The following is a 26,056-nucleotide window of genomic DNA, read 5'->3' as shown; positions in this document are numbered from 1 at the left end:
TGACAGGATTTGTCTTTAGTGAATCTGAATCAACTGCATTAGAACAATTTGAAGGTGGCCCTTGTGCAGTGATTGCACCTGTACAGGTAAGGTGCATTTCTTACAGTAATTGTTCAAAATTAGTAAGCCCAGATTTTGTTCTTTTGTCTATATATGTGAAACGAAAATATTAAAAAAAAATTGCAGATCAGTTATATATTGATGTCAAAATTAGTGTGGAGGAGAGAAAAAACCTCAGTAAAAATGCAGAGGTGGGCTGATTTTGACCTGTAATTTTACAGAAGTAACTTGATTAAATGCAGAAGGTTGATCCAAGCAGAGGTAAGTTTGAAGTGGGGAATGCAGAATAAAGGAAAGAAGTAAAAGATCAGATATAAATGCAATCGTAATCCTTTCTTGTCTCTCAAATTCCCTGTCCTTGAGAAGTGTAATATCTGTGTCACAATAGCTGCTTTAGCTAACTGTATTGGAAATATTTGAAGTAATCAATTTTCAAACCTAACAAGGTTTGCTGAGAAAAGGAGAAACGTTACACTTTCGAAGTCCTAGTTAGCAGAATAATTAAAGTATGTCAAGTAACCATATTTTATTCTGGATATGTGCTTAGGATTTCACTTGTGCTTTGGATACACTCAACCAAGTGTGATTGTGATTTTTTTTGTTTTCTTACTCCATTGTATCTTGTAGGCTATGTGCATGCTCTTTGAAATACTGTTTCTGGGGCCATGCTGACTGCTGTCTAGATACATGACCTGTAGGCTGCATCTGTTCCGCTACAGCAGTTTGTTCAGTCTGCAACTGCTTTTCATTCTCTTAGGAGCACCCCGTAGAGGCAGTCAGACATTGTCATGGGCCACATTACTTTTTCTGTTAAACTGCTCTTGACTTCTCTTACACACAGATAAAGTTCTGTTTATGCCTAGGTATGAGTTGAGGTGTTGCCCACTGATAGAGTACCTACTAAAGTTACGTAGCAGAGTTAATCTGACCATGAACTGGAAGGTATCTGGGTCAGACAAGTGACATTGTTTGCATTGTGGTGTGTGTAATTGTGGAATTGTTTGCATCTCTGGTGTGTGTAATGTGGTAGTCATAAAACCTCTGTTATGGTTACTTCAGGACACTCTAAATGCTGTTCCTACCAAAAGACTTGTACCACAGGAAGGAGTGCCACTTGTTTACATTGTAAACAATCAATAGAAAAATATTTTATTATGAATTACACTCTGTAACATAGTTCTGTGATCTTAAAACCAGATGTAGAGTGTCTGGTCTCTGATGTTAGAATTACAAGTCTTTTATTTGGGGGGAATGGAGAGAGTAAGGAACAGGACCAGCCAGCTCCTTAAAGGCAGTGCCAAGTCTTTACCATATGAAATGTTCTTCTAGACAGTGGTTTTCCAGTTTTATATGTAGTTCAACTTCTTTGAAATTAAGTAGTTAAAACATGTTTAAAGGTGAGCTGAGTCCCAGCTAGGGAAGGAAGAAGGGATCAAGGAGACCTTGCAGTGCCTAGTGCTGCTGTGAATTACTAAAAGGTGTGCAAAACATCTGTGGGGAGAGAACAGGGTGAGTCTGTCAAGGAAGAAGTGAAAGTTGAAACAGCTGTTTTTAAGGTGCTGCCTTAAGATGCCTGGAACAGCATCTAATAGAGTAATTAGACAGGAGTCTGCTTCCCAAAGATTGTTGACTTAAAGCATGTCTTCTTTTAACTGCAACATTAGTGTTAATGGAAAACAAAACAAAGATAAGGAGACACGTAGGTTTTCTTTATTCTGCTCTGCAAATTATGACTTGCAATGGTTAAGAGAAGGTGGGCTTTTTAACTACTACAGGAGTTTCTTTGTGGGACTGGAGTTGTCTTGTACTACTCTTCAGTTATGTTGCAAAATATTTGTGCCTCCATTGCTGTAGTCCTGTGAGTTTGGAGATGTTTATGTAAATATGCAGCCTGTGTATTTGAAGTGTACTTAAGGTTCAAACTCAATAATGGTGAACATAGGTGTATGAGGTAGTCTTTGTAGTTCGTTTGAATGGGAAAAGTCAGTAAACAGTGCAGTCTCAGGGTCTCTTATTGAATGATGAGCAGCTTGAAACCCTTCTAATAACATGCAAAAATGCTTTGGTATAGAGCTTGTGACATAATGTAAAAGTTAACATTGTTTTGTATTTTATTGTTATTTTATGCTTTGATAACAAAGGCATTCCTTTTGAAGAGGCTTTTTACCAGCGAAAAGTCTACTTGGAGAGACTGTCCAGGTACTGAGACATCTTCTTTTATCTTTATTTTTTCTGGTTTAATAATTTGTAAAGCATATCCTGGTACAAAGACTGTGAAGTATTTTGCACTTTCTTTTTGTTTGTGTGCTAGCGTGCCATTTTATGAAGCATACAGTGTGTATACTTGCTAAACTCCCATTTTTGAGGTCTATGCCTGTCTATAGTACTTCTGTGTTTTATAAATATTGAAATCTAGTATTAGGAAAGGGAATGGATTAGAAATAATATTAAAATGCATTTTTCTAAAGACAGCTTTATAATTATTTGGTCCAGTATAGTCAAACAGCAATTAGCATTAATAATTAATAAAGTAATTAACTCAATTATTTAGATAACATTAATGTATAAAAAAGATACTAGTAGCTTATATAAGATAGATTAGCAGCAGTTGAACTCATGTAGGTTTCTGATCTTTCAGAGGAGGAGCAGAAGAACCTTCTCTGTCATACATTATGTGATATTTTGGAAATGGCTTGCTCTGATAATTCCGAGTCATACTCTCTGGCAACATGGATAAGAGGAAAAACAACTGAAGAAACTGCTAGTATTTCTGAAGGTCCTGCGGAATCTAGTCGCCAAGAGGAACAACCTTGTAAGATGTATTTCTATACTAAATTACCCATCACTTAGTGAAGTATTATGTAGGGGTTTTTTGAGGGGCCACTGCTTTTTATTATTATATGGTTGTGATTTTTGCCTTTGTGATTCTGTTAGCAACAGATGGTTTTTTGTCTGTTGTAATTAGAGGTATTGATCCTTTTTGTTGAATGTGCAGTCTGTCACTGGAGTTCTAACATACATGTTCCTCTTGAATCTGAGCAACTTCCATAATCTTTAAAATTTTGTTTTGTAATTTATTAGAACCTGCTGTGTCTTTAATTTGGAAAAATCCACATACTTCCTAACGCTGGAGAGTATTTTAACTTGTCACTTGTTGCTGTATTTCAGAAGAGCTTTTGTAGGAAATTCTGCAGTGCTTTATCTGTTCTAAAATATTCTGGATCCCCTGTTACAGACAAGTAGCCTTTTTCTCTTTGTTTGATTCTATGCAGTACCAAAACAACTTAATCAAATCAACTTATAGTAGATCAACAGAATTTTTTTTGTAGGTTAGAATTTTTTGGTTACCTGCTTTTTGCAAATTTCTTGATTCTTTCAGTAGTTACGGACATCAAGGATCTGGTCAACATCATTGCTGCACTAAAATATTGCATCCAGTCGTATCTAACTGCTGTGGAGTCAGTGACATGGAAAGTTTTATCTGTGCATACATGATTATAGAGATGTATATTTATTAATCTTTCAATGGGAGATATCTAACTTGTTAAAAGATAAGCTTCTCTTTCTTTTAGTTTTTGTTCCCAATGTGTCCCTTAAGAAGTATGAAAAGCTTCACATGAGAACATGCTTATAAAGGTGCCATCTTTTGATGGAAGGAATATGTTATTCGGCAGTTTGTGGCATAACTACAAAGTAAGAATTGTACAAGTAGATTTTTATACATGCGCAGCTTGCTGTAGCAATTAGTAGTGCTGGAGCTCTTTGATACAAGCAGTCTTCGTCTGCTTCTATCAATATGCTCTGTGTGCTTTAGAAGGCTCAAACAATAATTGGAAGTGTAACTTAACTGAAAAAGCATAAGGTCACTACATAAGAGTTCCAAAGTGAGCATTTTTTCTTTTAATTAAGAAAAAGTACTGTCCAGAAAGTTTTATCTACAACATTTCTGTTTAAAAAAAATAATAAAAACCCTGTCTTCCTTTACAAGATAAGGCAGTGTTAACCTCTGAAATTCCTAATTTCTGTGAATTTTTCCATTGTCTCTGAAGCTCTTGCTAATATTATGAAGGGTCCTTTGAAGAAAAAGTAAAGCAGAACCTAGCTATCAATAGGCTTTTACTGCCTTGTTTATTAATATTGCCTTATCCTAAAGAACTTTTAATTGTAGAAAATGTTCAGCAGAAAGTTTTTTTAAACACACACTCAATAATTACTCCCAAACACTGACACTTAATGAACTAATCCATTCTGTTATGTATCTACACTTTTCATATTTCTGTACAAGCCTACAAGTTCTGCCTGATTATCCTTAATACCATGGAATGCTCTTAGGAAGAGCAGGATACGTTTACCATGAACAATCTGCTTTTGTCATGAGCAACATTAGTCTCTTTCACTGTTCATATTCCATGTTCCCTGCTAGACACTGAATATACCTCTTGTATGTACTCTATAGTTCAAACAGTATTTTACCTTGTATGTATAATGCAATACACTTCCTGATTGAAGGCATATGTGTTAGGTTTGTTGATTGGGTTGTTTGGGGTTTTTTTATGTCCTGCTATTTAACTATAGACCAGTTTCTTGCCTGGTTAGGCTTGGGGCAAAGATGAGGAGAAGGTACTGTCAATAATGCAGTGTTCTGTTACTGCAAGGGCAAAGGAATACATTTATTTCTTGCTTGGTTGCTGTAATCAAAAATAGAAGCAGGCATTGTCATAGTTGGTAGGATATGTGTGATAAGATATGTGTGTGGAGGAGTATTACAGATACAATTCCATGTGGCAGGCTGCTGCTATTTGGGAACCGAGTATGGGAATATATTTATTTTAAAACCATGAAATACTATTAGACACAGCACGATGAGAGTATCATTTTAAAAGAGTTTCTATAGAATTGTATTTCTCATACAGCCTCATGCTCTATTCTGTTTGTTCTTTTCCTCTCCACTAAGCACTGTCTTTGTTTAGCCATGTTTGGTTTGTGTATAGCTATGCTTCTCTTTAGGATTTCTACTACTTTCCCTTTGTTTCAAATAGTAGTTCTCTTACTATTTCACTCTGTCCTGTAGTAACAGAATGAAACTGCCTGTCATCCTGTTGTGTGAACAAAAGGTGGATTCGAGCACACTTAGTGAATGCAATAGCATTTTTCATCTGCTTTTGTGGTGTATACCAGTGACTTGTTGTTGGCCATGCATTGGCTATAGTAGTGGAAGTTCCCATGTTCAAAGATTGCTTTATATGATTTAGTCCCTCTAACTTTCTGCTTACAAAAATATGTTCTTGGAGTAGGGTTAGTTCCTGTAGCATTTTCTGCAATTTAGATTGATATTTTTTAAAAATTTATTAAAAATAAATTTTCTTAAGTCTAGTTTTGCTCTTGGTAACCTAGTTTTAGCAATTCCTTGTAGTTTTTCAAAAGATGAAAACTAATGCTCTTAAGACTACTGCTGTCTTATTTCTGAAGTAGAAAATGAAAGTATTCTATTGATGGGAATCACTTGTATTTGCATGTAGGCAAATCCAGTGCATCTTCCAAAATACAGTCAGAAAGGGCATAAAAAGTCCTTTCTGGAATTCTTGTGGGAAGAATGATCAGTAGTATTAGCCCTAATGGCTTCAAGTCTTTAATTATATGCAGGAAAGCTTGGTAGATAGATGATCAGACATTATTTAAATATTCAGTATTAAATGGCCCTTATCAGAAAGCAGATCTATCTGGGTTGTATTTGTTTTATTATTCTACTAGCAGGAAGATAAAGTCCTTATGGACATAGACAGCACTTAAAACTGCTACAGTCTTAATAATTGAATGTCTATAGAATTTGATAATTGCACAACTGGCAAGTATAACTTTCTGTTGGTAAAAGAAAATTTTATAAGTTCATTTCATCTTCTTGATTAGGAATTGTTGTGCGGGGAACAAAGGTATAAAGCCTGTGTTGAACTTGGGAAGACACTAATGCTGTATTTTTTTCTGTCTTGGATGTGACACTTATTTGAAAGGCTGTTTATCCATTATTAAGGACAACTGAGAGAATTTATTTGAAAACAGGATGTGTAATACTACAGAATAATTCTACTTTTGTTTGTAATAAATAAGCATTAAGGGGAGAGGATGGGGACGGGGACACACACAAATGACACAAACCCCCAAAATTTCAGTAACAGAAATGTATATTTGAAGAAAAAATACAGCTTACCTACGTTGATAAAGTGATCCAAATAATCATGCTTGCTTTTCTAGGAAATAATACTACTTGTTGACCTGCAAAATTATATCTAGAGTATGCATATGCCTGATGACTTTGTGACAGCCACATTTGGTACAAAATCAACAGCTTAGTATTTGACAAAATATTTTCAAGGCTACACACTCCAGTAGCTTTGTGCTTTTAATAAATTGATTAGTCCAAACAGAAATGTTTTCACTAATTGGTATAGTGGATTCTTAATGTTGTGGTAAATTAGTTTATACTAATCAGTTAAAAAATCTAAATGCCAAGGGAGGATTAAAAATCAAAAATATAATTAAAGCTTGAAAGTATACTAGCTTGCTGTGTGTATCTTGTGTCATTTTTTTGCCATGTGTAGTGCTGAAAAGTGTCTCTTGTGTATAGCTGCCTTGGCTGTCGAAGAGCTTGGCTTTGAGCGATTTCATGCATTAATTCAGTAAGTAATATGTTGGAACATTTAAAATACAGTATTTTGAAGTTACAGTGATCTTCACAGCCCTGAAAGGGGTATGTTGAGGAACTTTTTGTGTGTTATACATCAGGTTAAACTTAGGCTTCAAGTTCCGGTTTGGGGATTTTGGTGGCTTTTCTTTGCATTTTATCATTTAAAATAGAATATTATTTTGAGCATGAGCATTAGGCTTTAAAATAAAACTGGAGCAATGTAATGTGCGAAATTGGCCAAATTTTGTATTTCAAGTATATGAACACAGCTAATTAAGATTCACATTTAAGTTAAATGTTAATCCTCAATATTTATACACAGTCTTCAGAGGTGATTCTATCTGAAATACTTGTGACACATCTACTAGAAAAACAAGTAATCTAGTAATTTTTCCTGATTTGAGATGTTGTAAGAAACATCTATAAAAATGTTTCATATACAAGGCTGATTTTTTGTTTCGTACTTTAAATGTTGTTCTCTTGCTGGGGTGTAAATACAGAGCTTACAGTTCCAGTGAGTTTATCTTTAAAGGTAACAGCCTTTTATTTTCACATTGAACAGTTGTAATCGTTAATATAGATAAATCCTCAAAGAGGATATAAAGAGCAACAGAATTGCAAAAAACACTTGAGGTGGAAAATGTTTCTAATTAGAACTGAAATAACTACTGCTTGTTGTATCAGTAGTAATTATAGTTTGCTTTTTAAACCAATTGTCATGTGAGGAAAGAAGAAAGAGGAGAATATAAAATTTTTGTAAGCTTATTTGATCAAAACACTAATTTTCTGCCCTTCCCCTCCCTCCAGCTCACCCCTTCCATCTTTGGACTCATGGTATCAATTCCAGTTTTTCTCAGTCTTTCTCACTGGAAATGAATGCTCTGGCATATACCTTTAGAGCAAGCTGAATAATGGATTTCAGAACTGAATTTGCCTTGCATACCTTGTATGCCACGTATACTTTATTGGTAATGAAAGGTGGTTTAAAAATCTCAAGTGTTAGCCAGAGTAAACCCAGCTATGAATACAGTTTTGCAGATGTTTGTTTCTTTTTTTTAAACAAGAGTTACTGAAAGTGTGCAAGAAATCAAAAAGAAAATAATACACCTAAGTTTGTGTAAGATAAGCAGAAAGTGTGATCTAGTTTGAATTACTCAATAAAAATTGTGTTCTGAAAAGCAGAACTAAATATCTCTGTTATACTATTAGAAGTAAAGCTAGCTCTAAATATCTCAAGCAGTCGAACATGTGTTACTTCACTGGAATCTTGATGGATCTTTTCCTTTCCTCTGTTTTTATTTTAATTTTTAAACATCATCCCTGGCATTACCTTACTGTCCAGGCAGCAACCCCATTATACGACCAGATATTTTCCCAAATCTTAATACACCGCTCGTGATTGTGAACATTTTGCTCTTTCCAAAGCTAGAGTCTTAGCAAAATCAAATTCTCATGAGAAATGTCATAATTACATTGAAAACCTGAATGGTAGTCTTACCTGGTTAAGTAGAAGCTTTTTTTTTCTGCTGTTCATAGACCGAGTGTCTTTCAGAACACTACGTAATGCAAACATTATTTTGGTGACATATAGTCTATTTGCAATTTCAGTAACAGTGTTTTGTAGAATTACTGGTTCAAGCCACTCAGCTCTTTCACAGGTGTATGGAATTTTATGGTTAGTGTTTGCATATAAAAACTAAGTTAATTTTTGCACATTGCTCCAGAATTATTTGTCTTCTTCTGACGGGTAAATACTAATGGCTCTGTGGCAGTTATAGTAGCTCCAGAACAGCTGCTGTGTCATTCTGTATGTAACAGCAGATTTAATCTGCTTTTACTTGGACATTTTCATGTTAGGTATTAGTAGTTCTTGTTTGTAGTTTGTGATACTATTCTAATGCTTCATCTAAATACATTCCCCCTTTCTGTTGGGTCTGTTTGTTTTTCTTTTTTTTTTTTTTTTTTTGTTTAGCAAACAAGCATTCAAAAGCTTCCCTGAACTGAAGGATGCAGTTTGGGATCAATATTCAGTGTGGACAAACAGATTTGGAGTATTGCTCTTTTTGTATTCTGTAATACTGACAAAGGTTTGTGGGATGTTTGACTTTTTGTGTGTGTGTTTTGTTTCTTTGTTAAGAGAAAGCTTGATCATATAATCCTTTTTCTGTAAAAGGTGAACACTAAACCAACAAACTAAGTCAAATCTAGATAAATGGATGGAATGGTATCTCCCCCCCCCCCCCCTCTGATCTGGGAGAATTACGGATTTTAGAAACATCCTTCCTTATATATCCCTAACATCTCTTATCAAATGAAAAAAGTGTGTTTAGGTATCAATTCATATAAGGACATCAGCCTTTTAATGTTTTACTATTGCATTCTATTGCTGTAAATGTTACAATTCATTCCTTAAGAGGGCAAAAATGTTTTTAATTTTTCTGCAGGGTATTGAAAACATTAAAAATGAAATTGAAGATGCAGCTGAGCCATTGATAGACCCTGTTTATGGTCATGGAAGGTAAGCTGCAAAATATGTTTGCTACCACTTAAATTAGTGGGCTAATTTTTTATGTTTCTGTAACTTAACAATCTTTGTCATGTTATAACTAAAATAGCTAAAAGCAACACTTAACATAGCATGCCTTTTTCACTGCTTACTCCATTTAGTGCATCAGTTCTGAGAAAATGCTTCTGTTACTGCTGAATTTTCAGAAATAATTCTCAAATTCAGGGCTACATTCTTGTATCAAGTTGTTGGTTGAAAGATTGGAGATCATACTAGCATCACTGAATTCCAAATACATGCTAATTAAAGCAATAGTTAGACAATGTCTGCTTAGCTGTTCAGGTGGTACAAAACTTTTTAATTTGTAAGAGATTAACTGCTTTTTAGAAATAAATTGTATGTCCCTTTTAATAAGTCATTTCTTTCTGTTATATAGCCAAAGTTTGATTAACCTCCTATTAACGGGGCATGCTGTTTCTAATGTGTGGGATGGAGACAGAGAATGTTCAGGAATGAGTAAGTTGATTCTAGTTTATACTTGTTCATAATTTTACATAGTGTGAGATGCTGATTTGGAATATGCTCTATTTCTGTTTTGATAGTCTCCTTGTTTACTGTCCTTTGATTTAAGCACACCTCAAAGGGATATAAAACATACTTGCACAAAATCTCTGATGCTCTTATCAGTGAATACAAGGTTGTCAGCTACACCTTGAAATTATAAGGTATCTGATGACTTGGAATGATGGAAGGGAGTGCAGTCTCTGCAAGTTGGGAAGGTTGGTTGATACACTGGAGGCAGGATCACTATTCAGAGCAGGCATGTCAGGCTAGAGAAATGGGCTGAGACAAACCTTGTGAAATTCACTGAAGTCCTACATCTGGGATGGAATAAGCCTGTGCAATAACACAGGGCCACACTGGGTGGCTAGGAAGCAGCTTTGTAGAAGAGGACGTGAGGTCCTCATGGGCAGTGAGCTGCACTTGAGTCATCAGTGTGCCCTTCTGGCAAAGAAGGCCAGCTGCATTGTGGGCTACATTAGGACAGCCAACAGGCAGAGGGAAGTGATGGCTCTTTCCTTCTGTCTGACATCACCGGCACCACCTCTGGTGTGGTGTGCCTGGTTTGGGGCTCCCCCAGTGCAGGGAAGACATCGATATAGTGGATGGAGTCCCAATAGAGGGTCATTGAGATTATTTTGGATTTTTTGCATTTCATCTTACAGAGAAGCTGATCTGAAAGCACAAACACTTTGAATTCTGGAAGTGTTCACATCCTCTCTCCCACTGCTATAGTCCACCTCAGGTTCATCAGCACATTTTTTACAAGGATTTTCCATCATCTAAATCATCACTGAAAATACTGACTTGAACCAAGGTTCAAGACAGATCCATGCAAGACCTGAATCGAAGTACTCTGGTTTGAAAATGAACAAGTAGTAAAATCTTTGAGACTTTTTTTAGCCTTCCACTTGATTATGTTTCCATACGGGCTATACTTCAACATCAGACTTACCAGAATGTCATTTGGATATTGTATCAAAGTCTTCTCACTCCTGTCTGTTAGATTATCAGGGCCTTTAGATTGGATTACTGCAGTCTATTATTGATGAGCCTATATGGGCTGCTTTTTTGCCTTTTTTTTTTTTTGTCCTTCCTTGTGCATGCAAATTGACTAATTTGTTTGAAGACCCTTTGGAGGTTGAAATCATCTTTTCTTCTGGGTTTTTCCTCTAGCTTTTTTTGTTGTTTTTTGTTAGGGTAAGTACCTTGTTTTCCCTTTTCTGGTCTACTGACACCTCCTTTATCCTTGATACATAAAGTAATTATTAATGGTTCAGAGATTATTTTGTCTCCCTACTTAAGTATATATAATGAATTTAATTAGGATCCTCAAGCTTGAACATGTCTATCTTAACAGATTTTTAGCCAATTTTGTTATGGTTTTATGGCTGATAGCATTATCTCATTGTTAATCTTGAGTATATGACATCATTTACCTTTTTGCAAATGAAAGCAAAGACTGCTTTGAATACTTTTATTCGTTTTGTATTTTATTGGTCAATTCCTACCTAGATTCATGCTGCATGTATAGAACATTGTTGTCATTTATCCCCCCTTTCTAACTGAAATTTGTTATAATTAGTCTTCCTATTTTTATCCGTATGTTCTGTTATTTTTAATTTTCTTTTTAATTTTTAGATTATGAATGATCAAACTGAATTATTAGACTATGATCACTCAAGCCGAATTTTTCATGCAACTTTTCTTTACGTAGGGATAATTCATTGTTCTGCAATTCATTATATCTTTTTTTGAAATCTTGCAGTGTATTCCATTTGTTTTTCAGATTATCTTTCTGGTAGACCTCATTGGTTAGTTATCAAAGTTGGAATTTTTTTTTTTCCTGAGAATACTGAACTGTCTTTGCATACAGTAATATTCCACATTTAGGTTCTCAGCCAGTTCTGCCCTAGAGCTCCAGAACCAGAACTCCCATGGAGACATGTGTCTCTTGTTCAGGGAGGTGAGGAGCAGTAAATAATTTGTAGTACATCTGAAGGATCTAGTATTGTGTATCCTGTTAGGTTTTTTTTTACCAGTCAAGTAATTGGACTTAACTACTGTTGGGAGCCCTCCATTTTCTTCAAGTCCTTGGGATAGTTACAGTCAAAACCAGTTTATTCACAGTCTTAAGTCTATAATCGGTATCTATTACAAAGTGATTTGTGTAGCTTATCAAAAAGGACAAAGAACAGCCTGTACTGTTCACAACTACTTAGGCAAGACTGAATTTTGGATACATTGTCATATTTCCTCTGTCTATCAATCCTCTTTGTCTTTTCTCCTTCAGTCATTTCTCCTGTATTGACTGTCTTTGGGGGTAGCATTCAGCTCCCTTTCTGCTAGGGCTTTGAGTTTCTCATGTAGAAGGATTGCAGGTGTCAAAATAACAAGAACTGAATGAGTTTGCTGACTATTTTCTGAAGTTGGCTTTATGTGTTTTTGTGGTTTGATTGCTGGTCACTTACCTTAAATCCCCCTGGCCAAGCAACTACAAGTTTGAAGGTCTGACGTTAGTATCGCACAGAGCTGATTGCAGTGCTGCTTGATTTTTCCCATGTGTAAACATAATGGAAAGAAATATCAGGTACTTCTGTGAGTAGGTGTAATCAGTAGGTGAATTTCTGAAACTGAGAGACAGGAAAGGTATCCCTGGGCATGGTGGTGCTATAGAACTGCAGAAAGCAATGGATGTGATGTGGTTCATGGCATATTTGCAGGGGCAGCAATGCAGCAACAGTGAGAAGTTTCAGCCTCAATGCAGGAACAGAAAAAATGCTAGATAGGTGATGCTATTATCAAAAGTAAATACATTTACTAAATTGAATGTTCAAAATGGCACTTGCCTGACATTTTTATTCAGAAGTTATGCAAAGCCAGTTTACCTCTTGTTCAGCTGTTTAGGTAAGAAATTTTTAATTAATAAGTAAATCTTGAAAATTATTTTTAAATCGTATCAAAGATAATATCAGTAACTTTATCAGTGACAAAGAACTGAATTAGAAACTTGAAGAATTACCAGGTAGTTTGCAGGTTAGTCAGAGCTCTGTCTCTTACAGTATTGCATATTTTCCAAATAGGGTAGGAGTTATTAACTGGAATTGTTCTTGGCCACCGCTGCTATAAATACCAATGAAATTATACCTCTTCTTTTGACTACCTATATATTTCCTTTTAAACCTTTCTCCTTATTCTAGTATCTTCTCTTGCCACAATTATCTACAGGACGAAGATATGGGGAATTAGATTATTTTTTTCCTCCTTTTTAAAGACTGCCATTCTTACGTGAAGTGTAGCAATTTAATATGAATACAGATAATGTTGCAGTTGCTTTTTCTTTGTGCTGAGGATTGGTGGTGCTTCACGGTGTCGCTAGGTGGTGCCGTCCTGCTACAGTTTGTAGCAATGTCATCAGTTTAAAACCATCATTAGTTTGGGCTTGACTTTTTTTAAAGGCTCCGTTTTTCTCCCTTTCTAGAAATTTGAGTACTTTGCAAAAGTAATTTTCAAAAAAAGAGAATCTAACTTTCTGAAAAGAGGCATACATATTCATTTTCTTCCGTGATCTTTGATGTTATGAGATCTCTTCCAGGCCTGCTTTTTCTTTCTGTGGGATGAGGATATTCACAAGGATGAACTACGATTTAGTGCAGCTAGTCTCCCTTTGTTTCCTCGTAAGTCATCTGAGAATGATTTTTGCTTTTGCGTCTGTCTTCTCTGTTGACTAATTCTGAAGGAGGTATTGATAGACCCATGACTACAGGCTAAAGTTAACCTAATAGGTTTTAGATGAATGATGCATGCAGCTTGCCTATTAGTTATTCAGGATATTCACAGTCTGCAGCTACTGTCTTAGCCCGGATCCCAGCTTTCTAGTTATCGGAGTTCTCATCTAGTTGTCTGTCAGGGGAACAAAATACTTAAGTCTGATTTTTTTCTGAATAGTAAATATTATTTATATATGTCTTTGCTGTTCTGTCGTAAGCATCAATTCCTAAATCTGAAGGTTTTGTTTAGCAAACTGAACTTTACGTTGACTTTTGTTAATGATTTTTTTAAAATGTGTGGTGTGTCAAAATTATTTCTTTAATGTGCTATTGTTTACTTCTGTTACATTTATTTCCCCTCATTGCACATATGAATGCGCTATTTCTGAACAATATCTATTCCCTAGTTTGAAGGATCTTCACTAGTTTTTTTAATTGGACTAGCTCTCTTGCCCTCTGCTCAAAGATGGTTTCAGCAAAATATTACCAGTGTACCCCCAAATGTTTTAATTCCAAGCAAGTTTGAAGATAATCCTTGAAAGTACAGTTTCAAGATCAAATAATTTTGCACTGCAAAAAGAGCCTTTTAATATGTATGGCTGACAACTCTTAAGGAAGGCTTAAGGCCACAAACATGGTGAACAAGCTAGTGTTTGTAAGTTTTTGGGGTTTTGGAGTTGGGTTTTATTTTGCTTAACAATATCGGAAAAAGTTAAACCATTACTATAGTAACTGTTGTGCACTGTTGCAAAATTCACGGTGGTGAGCTTGAAGTTGGTGAAGGGAGCATGCCCCTATGCCTAGTGCTGTGAGTTACAATGAAACACAGAGTTCATTTCTGGAAGTTCAGAAATCTTTGAAATTTAAAAGTTTATTTCACTTGCTATGGTCCTGTAGGCTTTAGCCCATGGATAAAGATGTCATAGTTTTATGCTGTTGTACATGAATGATCAAAGTTAAAAAGTATAGTTGAGACTTAGTGTTTTGGAGGGAAATTTTAAATATGAAAGTCAATGTTCTCTGAAAAAAAGAAATACAGATCTTGTTAAATTGATCATGGTGTATGTTCCCATGTATATTTGCAGGATCAGGTATGTGTTCCTCTTTGTTTAGGCAGCATTTGGGGACTTAGCAGAGCTGGTCCAAGCATATGGTACTTGCACTGTTAAAAGATGCATATGTAAGCCCAGAGCGTCTTCAAATCCATATAACTAGTTTCTGAGCTTGAATATTGAAGTACTTATTCTTCATTAGAGAGCTCCAAATAATGCTCTATAAGCGCTCTTCCAATCAGTAGTACATAAATATTTCAGCTATTCCTGACAACTGTGTTTGCTGGAGAGCTGTATGATGCAGTAATTGGCAGTCACTACAAAAATCAAATAGAGTGAATGCTTTCTTTCCTACTAACAGAACTATTATTTGCAAGATTATGTTTTATTATTCAGAATGTGAAATTACCAGATAAATATGGCCAGGGAACTCTTTAAGAAAAATTTTAAGAGGGGTGTGTGTGTATAATATATATATGTATATATGTGGGGGGGTTCTCCTTCAAGATGGCTGTTTTTCTTAATTTTTTCTGAGAATAATTTTGGTGTAAGTTACAAGTACTCATTTACTAAATGAGTAATGGCAACTTTTGAAAACAGGGTGTCAACAGTAAACTTCTAAAACCATCCATTTGGCCCTTCTTATTTTATAGAGTGGGAAATTATTAAACCTTTGTAGTTTTTTGACTATACCTTGATGATTTGCCACTGCTGCTAAAACTGCATGACTCTTAAAATTGTAGTTACTTGACCAATTAAAGTAGGCTTTGCAGATTTTTCTTCAATAAATTCTATGTTTTGTTTTCAACAGAACTCCTTGGTATACATAAACAGGCAACAGTAGGGTTTTTGACATTGATGGAATCTCTAAGGTATTGTAAGGTAAAGAGTTTTCTACATAATTTAAATTTTTTTGTTCCATTAAGATGTTGTGGGCTTCTTTGGCACTATTACTAAAAGCTTTACTGTGTACAATTGGAGATACTATAGAACTTCTAAAGTATGCTCAAATTAAAAATTAATATAATACTATATTAGGACAGGTATATCATAAAATTGTTAAATCCATCTTATTGTGTAAGCATTATTTGATGCTGTGACATAAAATTTCTTGATTTAAAGTTTTTATTTGAGAAATTTTATGCTTTCCAAATACTACTTTTGAAGCAACATTAATGCTCTTAATCTCAAAAGGTTTTTTGTTTGTTCTTTGCTTCTCAGTCTTTACTGAGTCTCTTTAACTTAGCTCAGAGTTAAAGAGGATTATGTAGTGTGCAGGATGTTGGTGTACTAACTGTAACTGGCCCTTCATTTATTAAATAAATGTCAGTTCTGAATAGATTCCTCCAAAACAAGCTAATAAGTCAAGTGGAGTTCTGTCTCATTTAGTGTCCAATTATACTATTGTTAAGCATGAAAATACTTACTCATTTGCAGTGTTTGAAGCTTGTCTCCAGGGTTGAAGTAAGGGCTATTGTTGATACCACAATCTCATTGATGTCTTATTTCAGTTAATTATCATAAGCTGTGTTGCTTGCCCAAGTCAGACACGGATCAATGATCAAAATTATCATCCAAGTATTTTACACTGTTGTTGTTTTATTGAACGTTTTATATTAGTTTTAAGAGCAGTTGGGACTCTACTAACTGAATTATCATTAATTTGATCATTAGCTACATGAGTTTTCTGGGTTTGCTTTGTTTTGATTTTGTTGTACCTTTTTAGGTTGGCTCCTATTTGAAATCTCCAAAATTTCCCATTTGGATACTTGGCAGTGAAACACACCTCACAGTCTTTTTTGCCAAGGTACGTTAGATGTGATTTTTGGTAACCTCAGACAGATAAACAAAACACCACATAGATGCAAAGTTCAGATCTTGCTATAATGTGAGTTTCATGTGGCTTTAATGTAAACATGTAGTCGCCAAAACTTTTAATTAAGCCTTCCCTTGAAGGCAGAGTTTTTTACATGTTTTTGTGGTATCTCATAAATTTTAGTGGTCTGTTGGTTCTAGCTAGATTTATTGGGCTGGGGGAAGGGTACGCATTAGAACACCATAATTGGGACAAGTACTGTCTTAAATTTCTTTTAGTGCAAGAGAGAAATAAAAAGGAAATAATTATGTGTAGGTGCCTGTTAGTAGTTTAATCTCCCTGACAGTACTTCCACAATTTTTAATCTACAGCCATGGTTTGTTGTTCTAGAGTAAAAATAGATATCAGGTCTGTTATGATAATTCCTTTTATTTATTCTATTAGATATGTACTGTAATCTGTGGAACATATAAAATGCTTTTGAGAGGAGTTCTCAGTTTAAAATCTTAGACCAAATTTTCTGAGGAGAGAATTTCTGTTTAGTTGAAGATTGTAAGTTTTCCTTTTATTTCTATAGAAATACTTGTTTCTGATTAAAAATATTTATTGAAACTAGATGGTACTTACTAGTGTATTTATTAGTACTTATTAGGAATGAACTTTACGTAATATCTTATAAATGAATCAATATTTTAGGTATAAATCTTGAAAATAAGTACCAGAACATATGACTAAGTTAAAGGCATAATTTCTTGAGTGGCTTAATTTCCTTAAGGAAAAATTGGCCTAATCTTCAAAAAGAAGACACAAAACCTAAGATTCTTCTTTAAAGAACAAACCCCCACAATACATTGGAAGTTTGTGTAGCAGTATTTCTTTACCTTTAAACTTAAATTTTAAAAATCCTTTTAATTAGCCTGTGTTGTGCATTGAATATTTTTTGCAGACTCCGTTGCAAATGCTATACTAGAATTTCCCTGAATCCCTTGTGTCTGATAAGTGCTCTTTCTTCCCTGTTCCATGATAATGGAAAAGTCCTTATCCACCAGTGAACGTTTTTCTGCCTTGCTGTCTCCACAAAGTCTTTTCCAGTAGTTTTTTTATTTCAATTTTGAAACTTTATCCATAATTTTTTTTAATTAGACCATTGAAGTCAGTACCCTGTATAGATAGCAGTCTGATGCAAATAGGCATTATCACTGTTACTCAAATCAAGTGTACCTGTCCAGAATGTTATTACACCTTCTTATCTGTTGTGTGTACAGTGACCATTTCCAGGTAGAAATCCATTTCTAGTGCAGTTTCTTTTAGAGTGTTGAGGGCTATTTGCTGGGTTTAAAGTAACCGCGCATCAGCACTGGTGCCTCCAATACGACTTGGTTCCTCTTTCTTCACTGAACCCCACTTAGGCTATGGAAAGCTGCAGCTTGTGATTAATATCTTAGGAATTAAAAAGCAGGAAAAGGAAGCAACATGGGATTGGCAAAGCATTTCCTAGACATTTTTTTTATTAAAAAGGGCAGGAGCTGAAGGTGTGTAAAAGTTCTGAGAGTCCTTGAATTTGCATATCTGACCTCACCCTTTCCTAAACTAAAGGTTGGTGAGCATTTTAGGTGGAGCAGAGATGTCAGCCACAGTGGAAATATGAATTGTGTCAACAGTCCATTATTTTGTCAGTTGAAGCTACATGCCAAAAACTACAGAAAGAAACTTGAATTCATTGCTAGTGTCTAGTCATACAGTTGTTAAAGTAGTGTGTGTAGTTTCCTAGATGGTGCTTGATACTGAGGATATAACTTGGTGGTGAGTTCGATTACATGAGAAAGAAATCTTCAGAATGAAAAGAGGAAAATGGACTCCGGAGCCAAAAGCAGTGCAGATTAAGTTGGGGGGGGGGGGGGGAGAACCAAAACAAATACAGATTTAATTATTTCAAGATGCATATGATTTACAGGAGCCTAAACCTTTATGTTTAAACAGAACATTAGGCAATTTACAAAGCAGAAGAGTAGTCACTTGTCATTAGCTGAGTAATTGGGCCTAGAAACCTAGGAAAAAAGCAATCTTCCTATGCTACTGTCACGATGAACAGGTAGCATGGTGAAATTGGGGAATGGAACAGAATCTTCATTGCTATCTTGGGGACTCTTCTTGACCATGGAGGTTTGATAAGCAAAAGTTTTTACTGAAATTATGCATATGACCCTACTCAGAGTTGGCTGCTGGGGTTCTTTAGTATTTATGCGCTTCGCTCGGATTTTTACGTTTGATGCAGAGTACAGTTAATAAACCTTCTTTTGTTAAATGTGGAATGAAAAATCCATCCACCTTGCTTATCTATCTCAGAACATTTTGAATTAAACACTACAGACATCTATTACTGTCTGCCAGAATATTTTTGCATTACTGTAAATGTGAACCATTCTGCTGTAGCTGTGACTTTAAGAAATGTTTTTGAGTTGTACTTTCTAAAATAGACAAATCTGTCCATAGCTGCCATTCTAAAACTTGCTACTGTTTAGGTAGATTGTGATGAATGAGCAAAATGCAGCACAGCATCTTTGGGCTGAAGATCACACTTACAGTTTAAAGTGAAAATATAAAAATTAACTAAAGTGTGTAATTGGGCTTAACTTCTCTTGTAACTGCTGGTGCATGAAATGGCCTTAAACAGTGACAGCTGAGTCAGTTTCTAATTTTAACAGAAGTCTACCAGTGGGTCAGCAGTTTCCCCATTACTAAAATATTATAAATTTTATTCTGTCTGCATGTTCTTCACCTCCACATCTTGATTGTCAAAACTCATTTGGTATGTACGGAAATGCTATTAGCCTCATTTTACTACAAGGAGTTGGACGTAGAAGGAAATAACTGAAGAAATAATTTCTTCCTTAAAATAGCAATTTTGGTTGAAGCATGTTTTATTGAAGAGAATATCAGTAGTTTTTCTTCCTGGGACTTAGCTGACCTGTCACCAGCCAAACAGTTATTTACAGTTAGATATTTTGAAGGCAACTGTGCACACAGTTGACACAACGAGTTGAAATGCAGTGGATAATCTATGCAAAATATGGAAACATGAGTATACTCATTACAATGCTTTGATCTGCTATCACTCACTCCGGTGGAAGTGTTCTTTCTAGACAAAAGAAAATAGAATCTTCTGAAATTAAGCTTCACCTCACATCTTCCATATTTTAATTTCTATAGGAGACTGTATTGAGCAAAAACACTACAGCTTGTTCTGCAGATGAGTATGTAGTGAAGTTGGAAAGAGCATACGAACATCTGTATTACCAAAATAGTTCTTCAGAACTCTGATACTTATGTGTATCATAATAGAGCTGAAAAAACTTGTGAATACTTGGGAGGGGGGACAAATGTTAGAAGGGAACCATAATTAGTACCAGCATATTTTCTTTCAATTATGAACTGTGTGTGTATAAGGCCAGAAAGTTGCTTAATGCTCAGCAGTCCAAATTTAACGTATACTGAAAGAATAAGGGTGGCTGTTACTCCTAGTTGTCATGGACTCTGCGAGTGCAATAAGGTAGATTTTTTCCCTGAAAAACTATGGGTTTTTCATAGGCAACTAAATCCAAGCAGCCGTCATTTCTGCCTTTCCCTCCCCTCCCTTTCAGTGAATAACAAGAACAAACAAGGAAGCTTTCATCTGACACTACGTACCCCAGCATGCTCTGGCAGGTGGTGCTAAGGCAGACAGTATTGTCAATGCTCTCTAAAATCCCAACTTTATAGTTACACTCAGTTTTGGTTTTTTATTGTAGGGAAAAGAGAGTGTGAGAAGTAGGGCAGCTCTAAATCACTTAATGTAGGGATAAAGCTGTGATGTTTTGGATCAAATGCTGTGTGGTCAGTTCTTGGTTATTTTTATGATACCCGTAACATAAGGAAGTTATGACAAGGTGAGACTATTCAGAATTTTTAAGAATGTCAGACCATGGTCAGACAGTATATAAAATAATATAAACGGGCTGAAATATAACAAGAAAATGTGTCGGTGTAAGCCATAGGAAGAATGACAGCAGGTGAATAGCTACTTTCTAAATACTGTCTGCTGGCATGCAAATTCACATGGTCTTGAAGTTTGAATTCAGACTTACTGAAAGTGAAGAGACAGCATGGAATGAGTGTCTGTCTGGTGACTGACTTCAGGTGATTGAAACTGTCTATGGGGACTCTTCAGAGCTGTATAAGTTTTTAAAATACGCCCTTAGTTTGTTCCCAGGTCTTGGAGCACACAGGCCACAACAGAATTGGCTATCCATTTTCAGTTACGGCATTGTAGTATTTCTAGGCTTGAAGAATCGGATAAGCAGAGGAAACTCCTGGCCGAGACATCTGAATAAGTTACAAATTACTGCTTTTCAAGGAAAATGTGCCTGTTCTGCTGTGTTGGAACTGTACTTAGGGTTTCAGATTACATTTTTTTTATTTTTGTAACTTTGATCACTGTAACCTGTTCTACATATTCTCAAGGCTTTTCTTCAGCATCCTTGATAGTATTGTCTCTCAGAATAAAGAGCATTCACTTCTCTTCCTAAACAATCTTTTTCATCAAAGTTCAACAGAGGGTCACCTGAGCAAACACTGACAGTGCTATAGGAGATCCTGAATTTGGGTCAGTGGTGTTAACCAGAACTGGGCTAAGGGGGTGTGTTATTGGGTACAGCGTTTAATCTCAGAACACCAACAGAGAGTGTCAGTGGCTGTGAAAGAAAATGAGATGCGTTTGTAGAAATCAAACCATTACTAGTATGTGTTAACAACTCTGGTCTCTGCAAAAGTAACCTACATATATCCAAATAAATTATACTTATCCTTTAACTTAGGAATTCTTCTACTTTAGGAAGGTAGTGCAAAATATCAGTGCCCTTCCTTTCGTTTTTGCTCCTGTGACAGGTCAACACAGGTAATCAATTTCTTAAAAGTCTTTTCTTTATGAGAGAAGAAATCAAAGCTGGATTTTGAAGAATTCCACTTCAGGAAATGGTTACAGAGCGCGTGGTTTCAGAGTCTTTAGTTTCCATGAGTAAGTGGAATTGGTTCTGGTTGGGACAGTCTGGATATCTAATAAAAACAGTATAGATGTGTGAGGCAACTGCAGAAATAAATTTCTGGGCTAAAGTAGGTTTACATTTTCTGTGTGCTGATTAAGAGCAGGGAGACAAATGCTGATCTGTTCTTAATAGCTCTGACCTGGCTAAATCAGCAGTGAATCTACAAATATTTCTATTAGCTGCTAATTTAAGAGCTCCTTTCTGCAGGGGGACCCCTTTATAAATGATTGTTAGAACAGGATGTTTCCTATGGGATCTGTCAACCCCCAAAGACATCTGAAGTTACTTTACTAATTGGTTTAAGTTTCATAGTGTAAATGCTATTGCTAAGTGAATTTAAATTGTTCTGAATAATGCAGTAGTTCCAAAGGGTTGCTTTGTCCAAATCCGTTCCCTGGCAGAAAGGCCAACTCTGAGGTTTCATAATTGGCAGGGAGCACCTCAAAATAAAATACTTCTGTAAGGTTATCTATCCTATTCTAGCCTTGCAAGATTGCAGAGCATAAGTGTGAAATCTTATTCTGCTTTTTGTGGGTCTGCTCAAATTCTACTTGCGGATGAATTTATTCCTGCTATAGAGGTGTGTTTCTCTGAACAGGCACTCTAGGCACTTTCTTTGTTTATTGTTTGTTTGGGAGGTTTTCTGTGGGAAAACTTGGGCTTTTTTCATTCCTGTAAGTGATTTTCACACCAGCATTTATCAAAATAACTTATAGAATTTCTCTATAAACTTTTCATTGTAGTAAAAGAAACTTTATATGTGATGCAACAGTGTATGATGGCATATTAGTTCGTAATGAAACAAGTTAATGACACCAATTTACCCAAAGGCTTTATTTTCTCTAAAGATAACAGGTCTGGAGCACTGCATTTACAAAGTGCTTGTATTTGTTTCCAATTTTTTTTTCATTGGGAATGTAGTTTTTGCTTGAAGTAGAGGTAGCTTTCATGAGAAACTTTAGCCATCATACAATTTTTGGCTTAGGTCAGGAGAAACATTTCTGTCTCCTTTTATTTTCCCATTTCCCACATTGCTGGAACGAGCAGCCAGCAGTGATAGCTGCAAGCAAAATCTTATCTGTCTGTATCTTATTTTTTGATGGTCTGCACTTCAGCTATACTAAAAGAACTGTGTAGTGGAGAAACCAAAGCTCCTCCAAGTGGCTATATCAGCTCTCTACAGAACATGTTCTTTTTCATGTCTTGCCCAAGGTTTGGGAAAGAAGAAAAGGTTGTAAAGAAGTCAGGTATACCCTTTCCGATGCAAGACATAAAGAACTAATTCTGGTTTTGCCATCTCCCTGACATCCTTTCAGGCCCACGAAATGTTTTGGAGAACTCCAGACTTCCAAGAGGAGCAGAGATATGCAAAGAAAAATAGAAAAGTTGAGTGGGAAGACTGAGGTGTATGTGTCAGTGGTGAGCAGGTGAGGCTGGTCTGCAGAGCTAGAAGGTTAGGGCTCATAGATCACTGTGACATAAGAAATCCAGTAACAGATGTTACAGAGGCCAAATCATATTCTAATGTGGTAGACTGGAAACACTGTGATTACGACATAGGTTATTACATCCTAAATCAAAAACAGCTATGAAACTATACTAAAGTTTTCAGGATTTTAGGGTGCCTGGCTTGGATTTTCTGCTTTTAGGGTTGGTGATACGGGCTCATCACTCCATCTTCCAAAGTCAGGTAGGACTCTAGTTCCTCAGGATTTTGGAGGTTTCCAGGTATTATTAGAAGGATGGAGTGCAATCTCAGTCCCTGCCATACAGTTACAAAGAGACCTTGAAGTGGAGATCCAGCTATACAGACTGTATTTTATTTTTTTTTAGCCTAATATAGTAACTAAAAATGTTGAGCTAGGAAGAGAAAGCCATATCTATGGAATCTAAGATCACGTGATTGACTTTTATCAAGACTGGAGTACAATAATACACCCATGTATTCTGAGGAAATCGCATGTGAAAAGCATTACAGAGCATTCTGGTGGTCTTCCAGTTCATGAAGTTGCATGGTAAAGAAGTTGATGTCTTTGAACAATGGAGAAATGAATCTTTGGACACTGGTAGGCATTTTGATAATTTATGGGAAAAATTCTGAAGTGACAACATCTAGGAATTATGTAAAGGTCCTGTAATGCTTGTGTGGCTCTTGCTAGAAGTGCTGTGCATCCCATAATAATGAGTAGCAATTATGAGGACTTACTCCTCAGATCATAAAGAGGTAACTCAGTCATGAGGTTTTGCATTATTTGCTCTTAGAGTTAAGACATAGAAATTGTAATGTAGAGGTCATTAAACTGAGAAACATAAGACTGAATGTTAATCTAACCAATTATTTGAAATTTACTGTCCTAAAATAATTGTATTTGCTGTGTTCACCCCAATTCTCTGACTAATTTCTGCCATTTAGTCATATCTATATGTTCTCTAGCATTTTAGAAAATTTTAAACATTCATTCCATTATATACAGCTTTCACAATGATCATTTAAGGACATTGTTCATGGTTGGCTGGTACAGACCATGAAATGTAGTTGTATATGCCCCTAAGCAAATAAGTAAATTATTTCCTTTTGCGAAAAGACTTCTCATCCATCTGTTTTCTTTCAGAGTGGGAGGTTTTTATGTATGAAGTAGTTGAGAGTAGGGCTGTTTAGATGATACTACTTTTTGTGTGCGAGTTGACCAATTTTTGTGTCACTGAATTCTTTCTCCTGAAATGTTACACATTTTGATATGGTTTTGTGTTGAAGTAGATGAGAGAATGACTTTGCAAACTGTTTCTGAGCCTAGATGAAAACCTGTAAAAGGGGTGCAAGGAGTAGTTCTAGCAGTTTCAGTAGGATTTTTGATCCAGCAAAATTTCTATCTACAAATGCAAAATAAAACAGTAGCACTTGTTGCATGAGATGCACTTTGAAATGAAGGAAGGAAGGAGGGATGAAAGAAGGAAGGAAAGGAAGCCAGCACAACAAACAGAACCTTTTTTACATCCACAAATGAAAAATGAAGAAATTTCCCATGAACTGCTAAGCTCTCGATTTAATATATAGTAGGCACACTTGTGAATTGGAAAATGTGCAAAGAAAATATGCTTAAGTAATTACCATGAATATCACATTAACCTTATAATTTCAAGTCTAATTTAAATAAATTAGGAAGAAAAGTGATTCTAGAATAAGTCAGCTATTCAGTTTTCCAACTTCAGCTTTAAAGTGTATGCTCTGTTAACTTTGCTGAGTTTGCATTTCAGTTGGTTAAGAAACAAACTTCTGTGTGATTTTTTTTTTAAAGATTAGCAGTAGGCTATGGGTACATACTTGAGACTAATGTGCAGTCATCTCCATGAAACAATATTTTGACTATAACTTAAATGGTACATTGTTTCTGAAAGTTTGCTAGTTGTATATTTAGTGGAATAGATTGTAGTGGTGAGTGTGTAAAGCAACTGCTGTGAAAAAAAGCAGTATAGAAACGGTGAGTCATTTACTGTCCATTTGTTGGCAGAGCCATCCTGAGGATTACTTTTTCCTTTCCCTCATATTACAATGAATAACTTTCATAAGTAAACTGAAATTGGTGACTGGAAGATAATGGGTTGTGTCCTACCCCATAAGAGTACTTACTAGTATCTAGAAGGAATTATAGCCTGCTGTTTCAGGAAGGAGGATATAAGCAACATCTAGTTTGTATGTATGTTAACCTATCAAATGAAAGGCTGATTTTTAAAGAAACACATTTTAGGTTTTTCTTTCTTTTTTGGTAGTATATTCAGAGTGGCTTGCAAATAGTAAGTGCATCAAAGACATTGCTAATGCAGTTTTATAATTTATAAGTCACTGTATCAAATTCTGAAATTCAACATACTGCATAGAAACAAAGGCTGAGAACATCATTGTATCATTCTGTATCCCTTTTAGGTGTGAAACCAATGTTGGGTCCAGCTATATTTGATACAATAGAGAAGACATTGGGCCTGAGTCACCACATGACGGGTAGATATTCTGTTTTTCAAATTTGGAGGAATAGGCATCCTGGCTTATTGTTAAAATATGATGAATAAATTGATAGATTTTTTAATAGTATTGCAGTTTTTAAATATCAATCAAGTTGATATTTAGAGAAGTGTTGCATAAAATTTATTCCTAATTCCAAATCAGTGACAAACAAAATGCTGATGCCTTTTTCCCCCATCATTTGCTTCTTCCACGAGTCAGGTGTGCTGGCCTTTACAGGTACAAGTCCTGACCAATTCTGCCACAATTACTCTGTTTTCGACTATATTAAATAGCAAAGTATTGTTCATGCTATGGCCCAGATAGCAATGCAATAGGATACAGTTATCTAGTGAGTACTGATCTGAAGGTTTTTTTAAACACACCTTTTTTAATATAATGTGTTCTGTTATGCTACCTTCCTTTTTTTTATTATTTATTCATTTATTTCTGCTGGTCACAAAGCATACCGACCTCACTTGGTGCATTAACATTTACCAGTTGCTGCCTTGATTCTGCATTTGGCACATG

The 26,056-nt window shown here is 35.6% G+C and overlaps 1 protein-coding gene across 1 annotated transcript in view; it reads left to right on the top strand.

Annotated features, from left to right (window-relative positions):
- Nucleotides 1-26,056, top strand: part of MINDY3 (MINDY lysine 48 deubiquitinase 3) — a 55,711-nt gene that overhangs the window by 7,954 nt on the left and 21,701 nt on the right. The window contains exons 2-10 of the mRNA XM_055804462.1: nucleotides 7-86; nucleotides 2,202-2,259; nucleotides 2,699-2,872; nucleotides 6,683-6,734; nucleotides 8,715-8,829; nucleotides 9,187-9,260; nucleotides 9,685-9,764; nucleotides 15,443-15,513; nucleotides 16,358-16,438. Coding sequence (XP_055660437.1) covers nucleotides 7-86; nucleotides 2,202-2,259; nucleotides 2,699-2,872; nucleotides 6,683-6,734; nucleotides 8,715-8,829; nucleotides 9,187-9,260; nucleotides 9,685-9,764; nucleotides 15,443-15,513; nucleotides 16,358-16,438 — 785 coding nt within the window. The remainder of the gene's footprint in view (nucleotides 1-6; nucleotides 87-2,201; nucleotides 2,260-2,698; nucleotides 2,873-6,682; nucleotides 6,735-8,714; nucleotides 8,830-9,186; nucleotides 9,261-9,684; nucleotides 9,765-15,442; nucleotides 15,514-16,357; nucleotides 16,439-26,056) is intronic.

The sequence above is a fragment of the Falco peregrinus genome, chromosome 5 (genome assembly GCF_023634155.1).
Source record: "Falco peregrinus isolate bFalPer1 chromosome 5, bFalPer1.pri, whole genome shotgun sequence".
Taxonomy (NCBI): Eukaryota; Metazoa; Chordata; class Aves; order Falconiformes; family Falconidae; genus Falco; species Falco peregrinus.
Note: the sequence above shows the minus strand (reverse complement) of the source record. Positions and strands in the feature narration are given on the sequence as shown.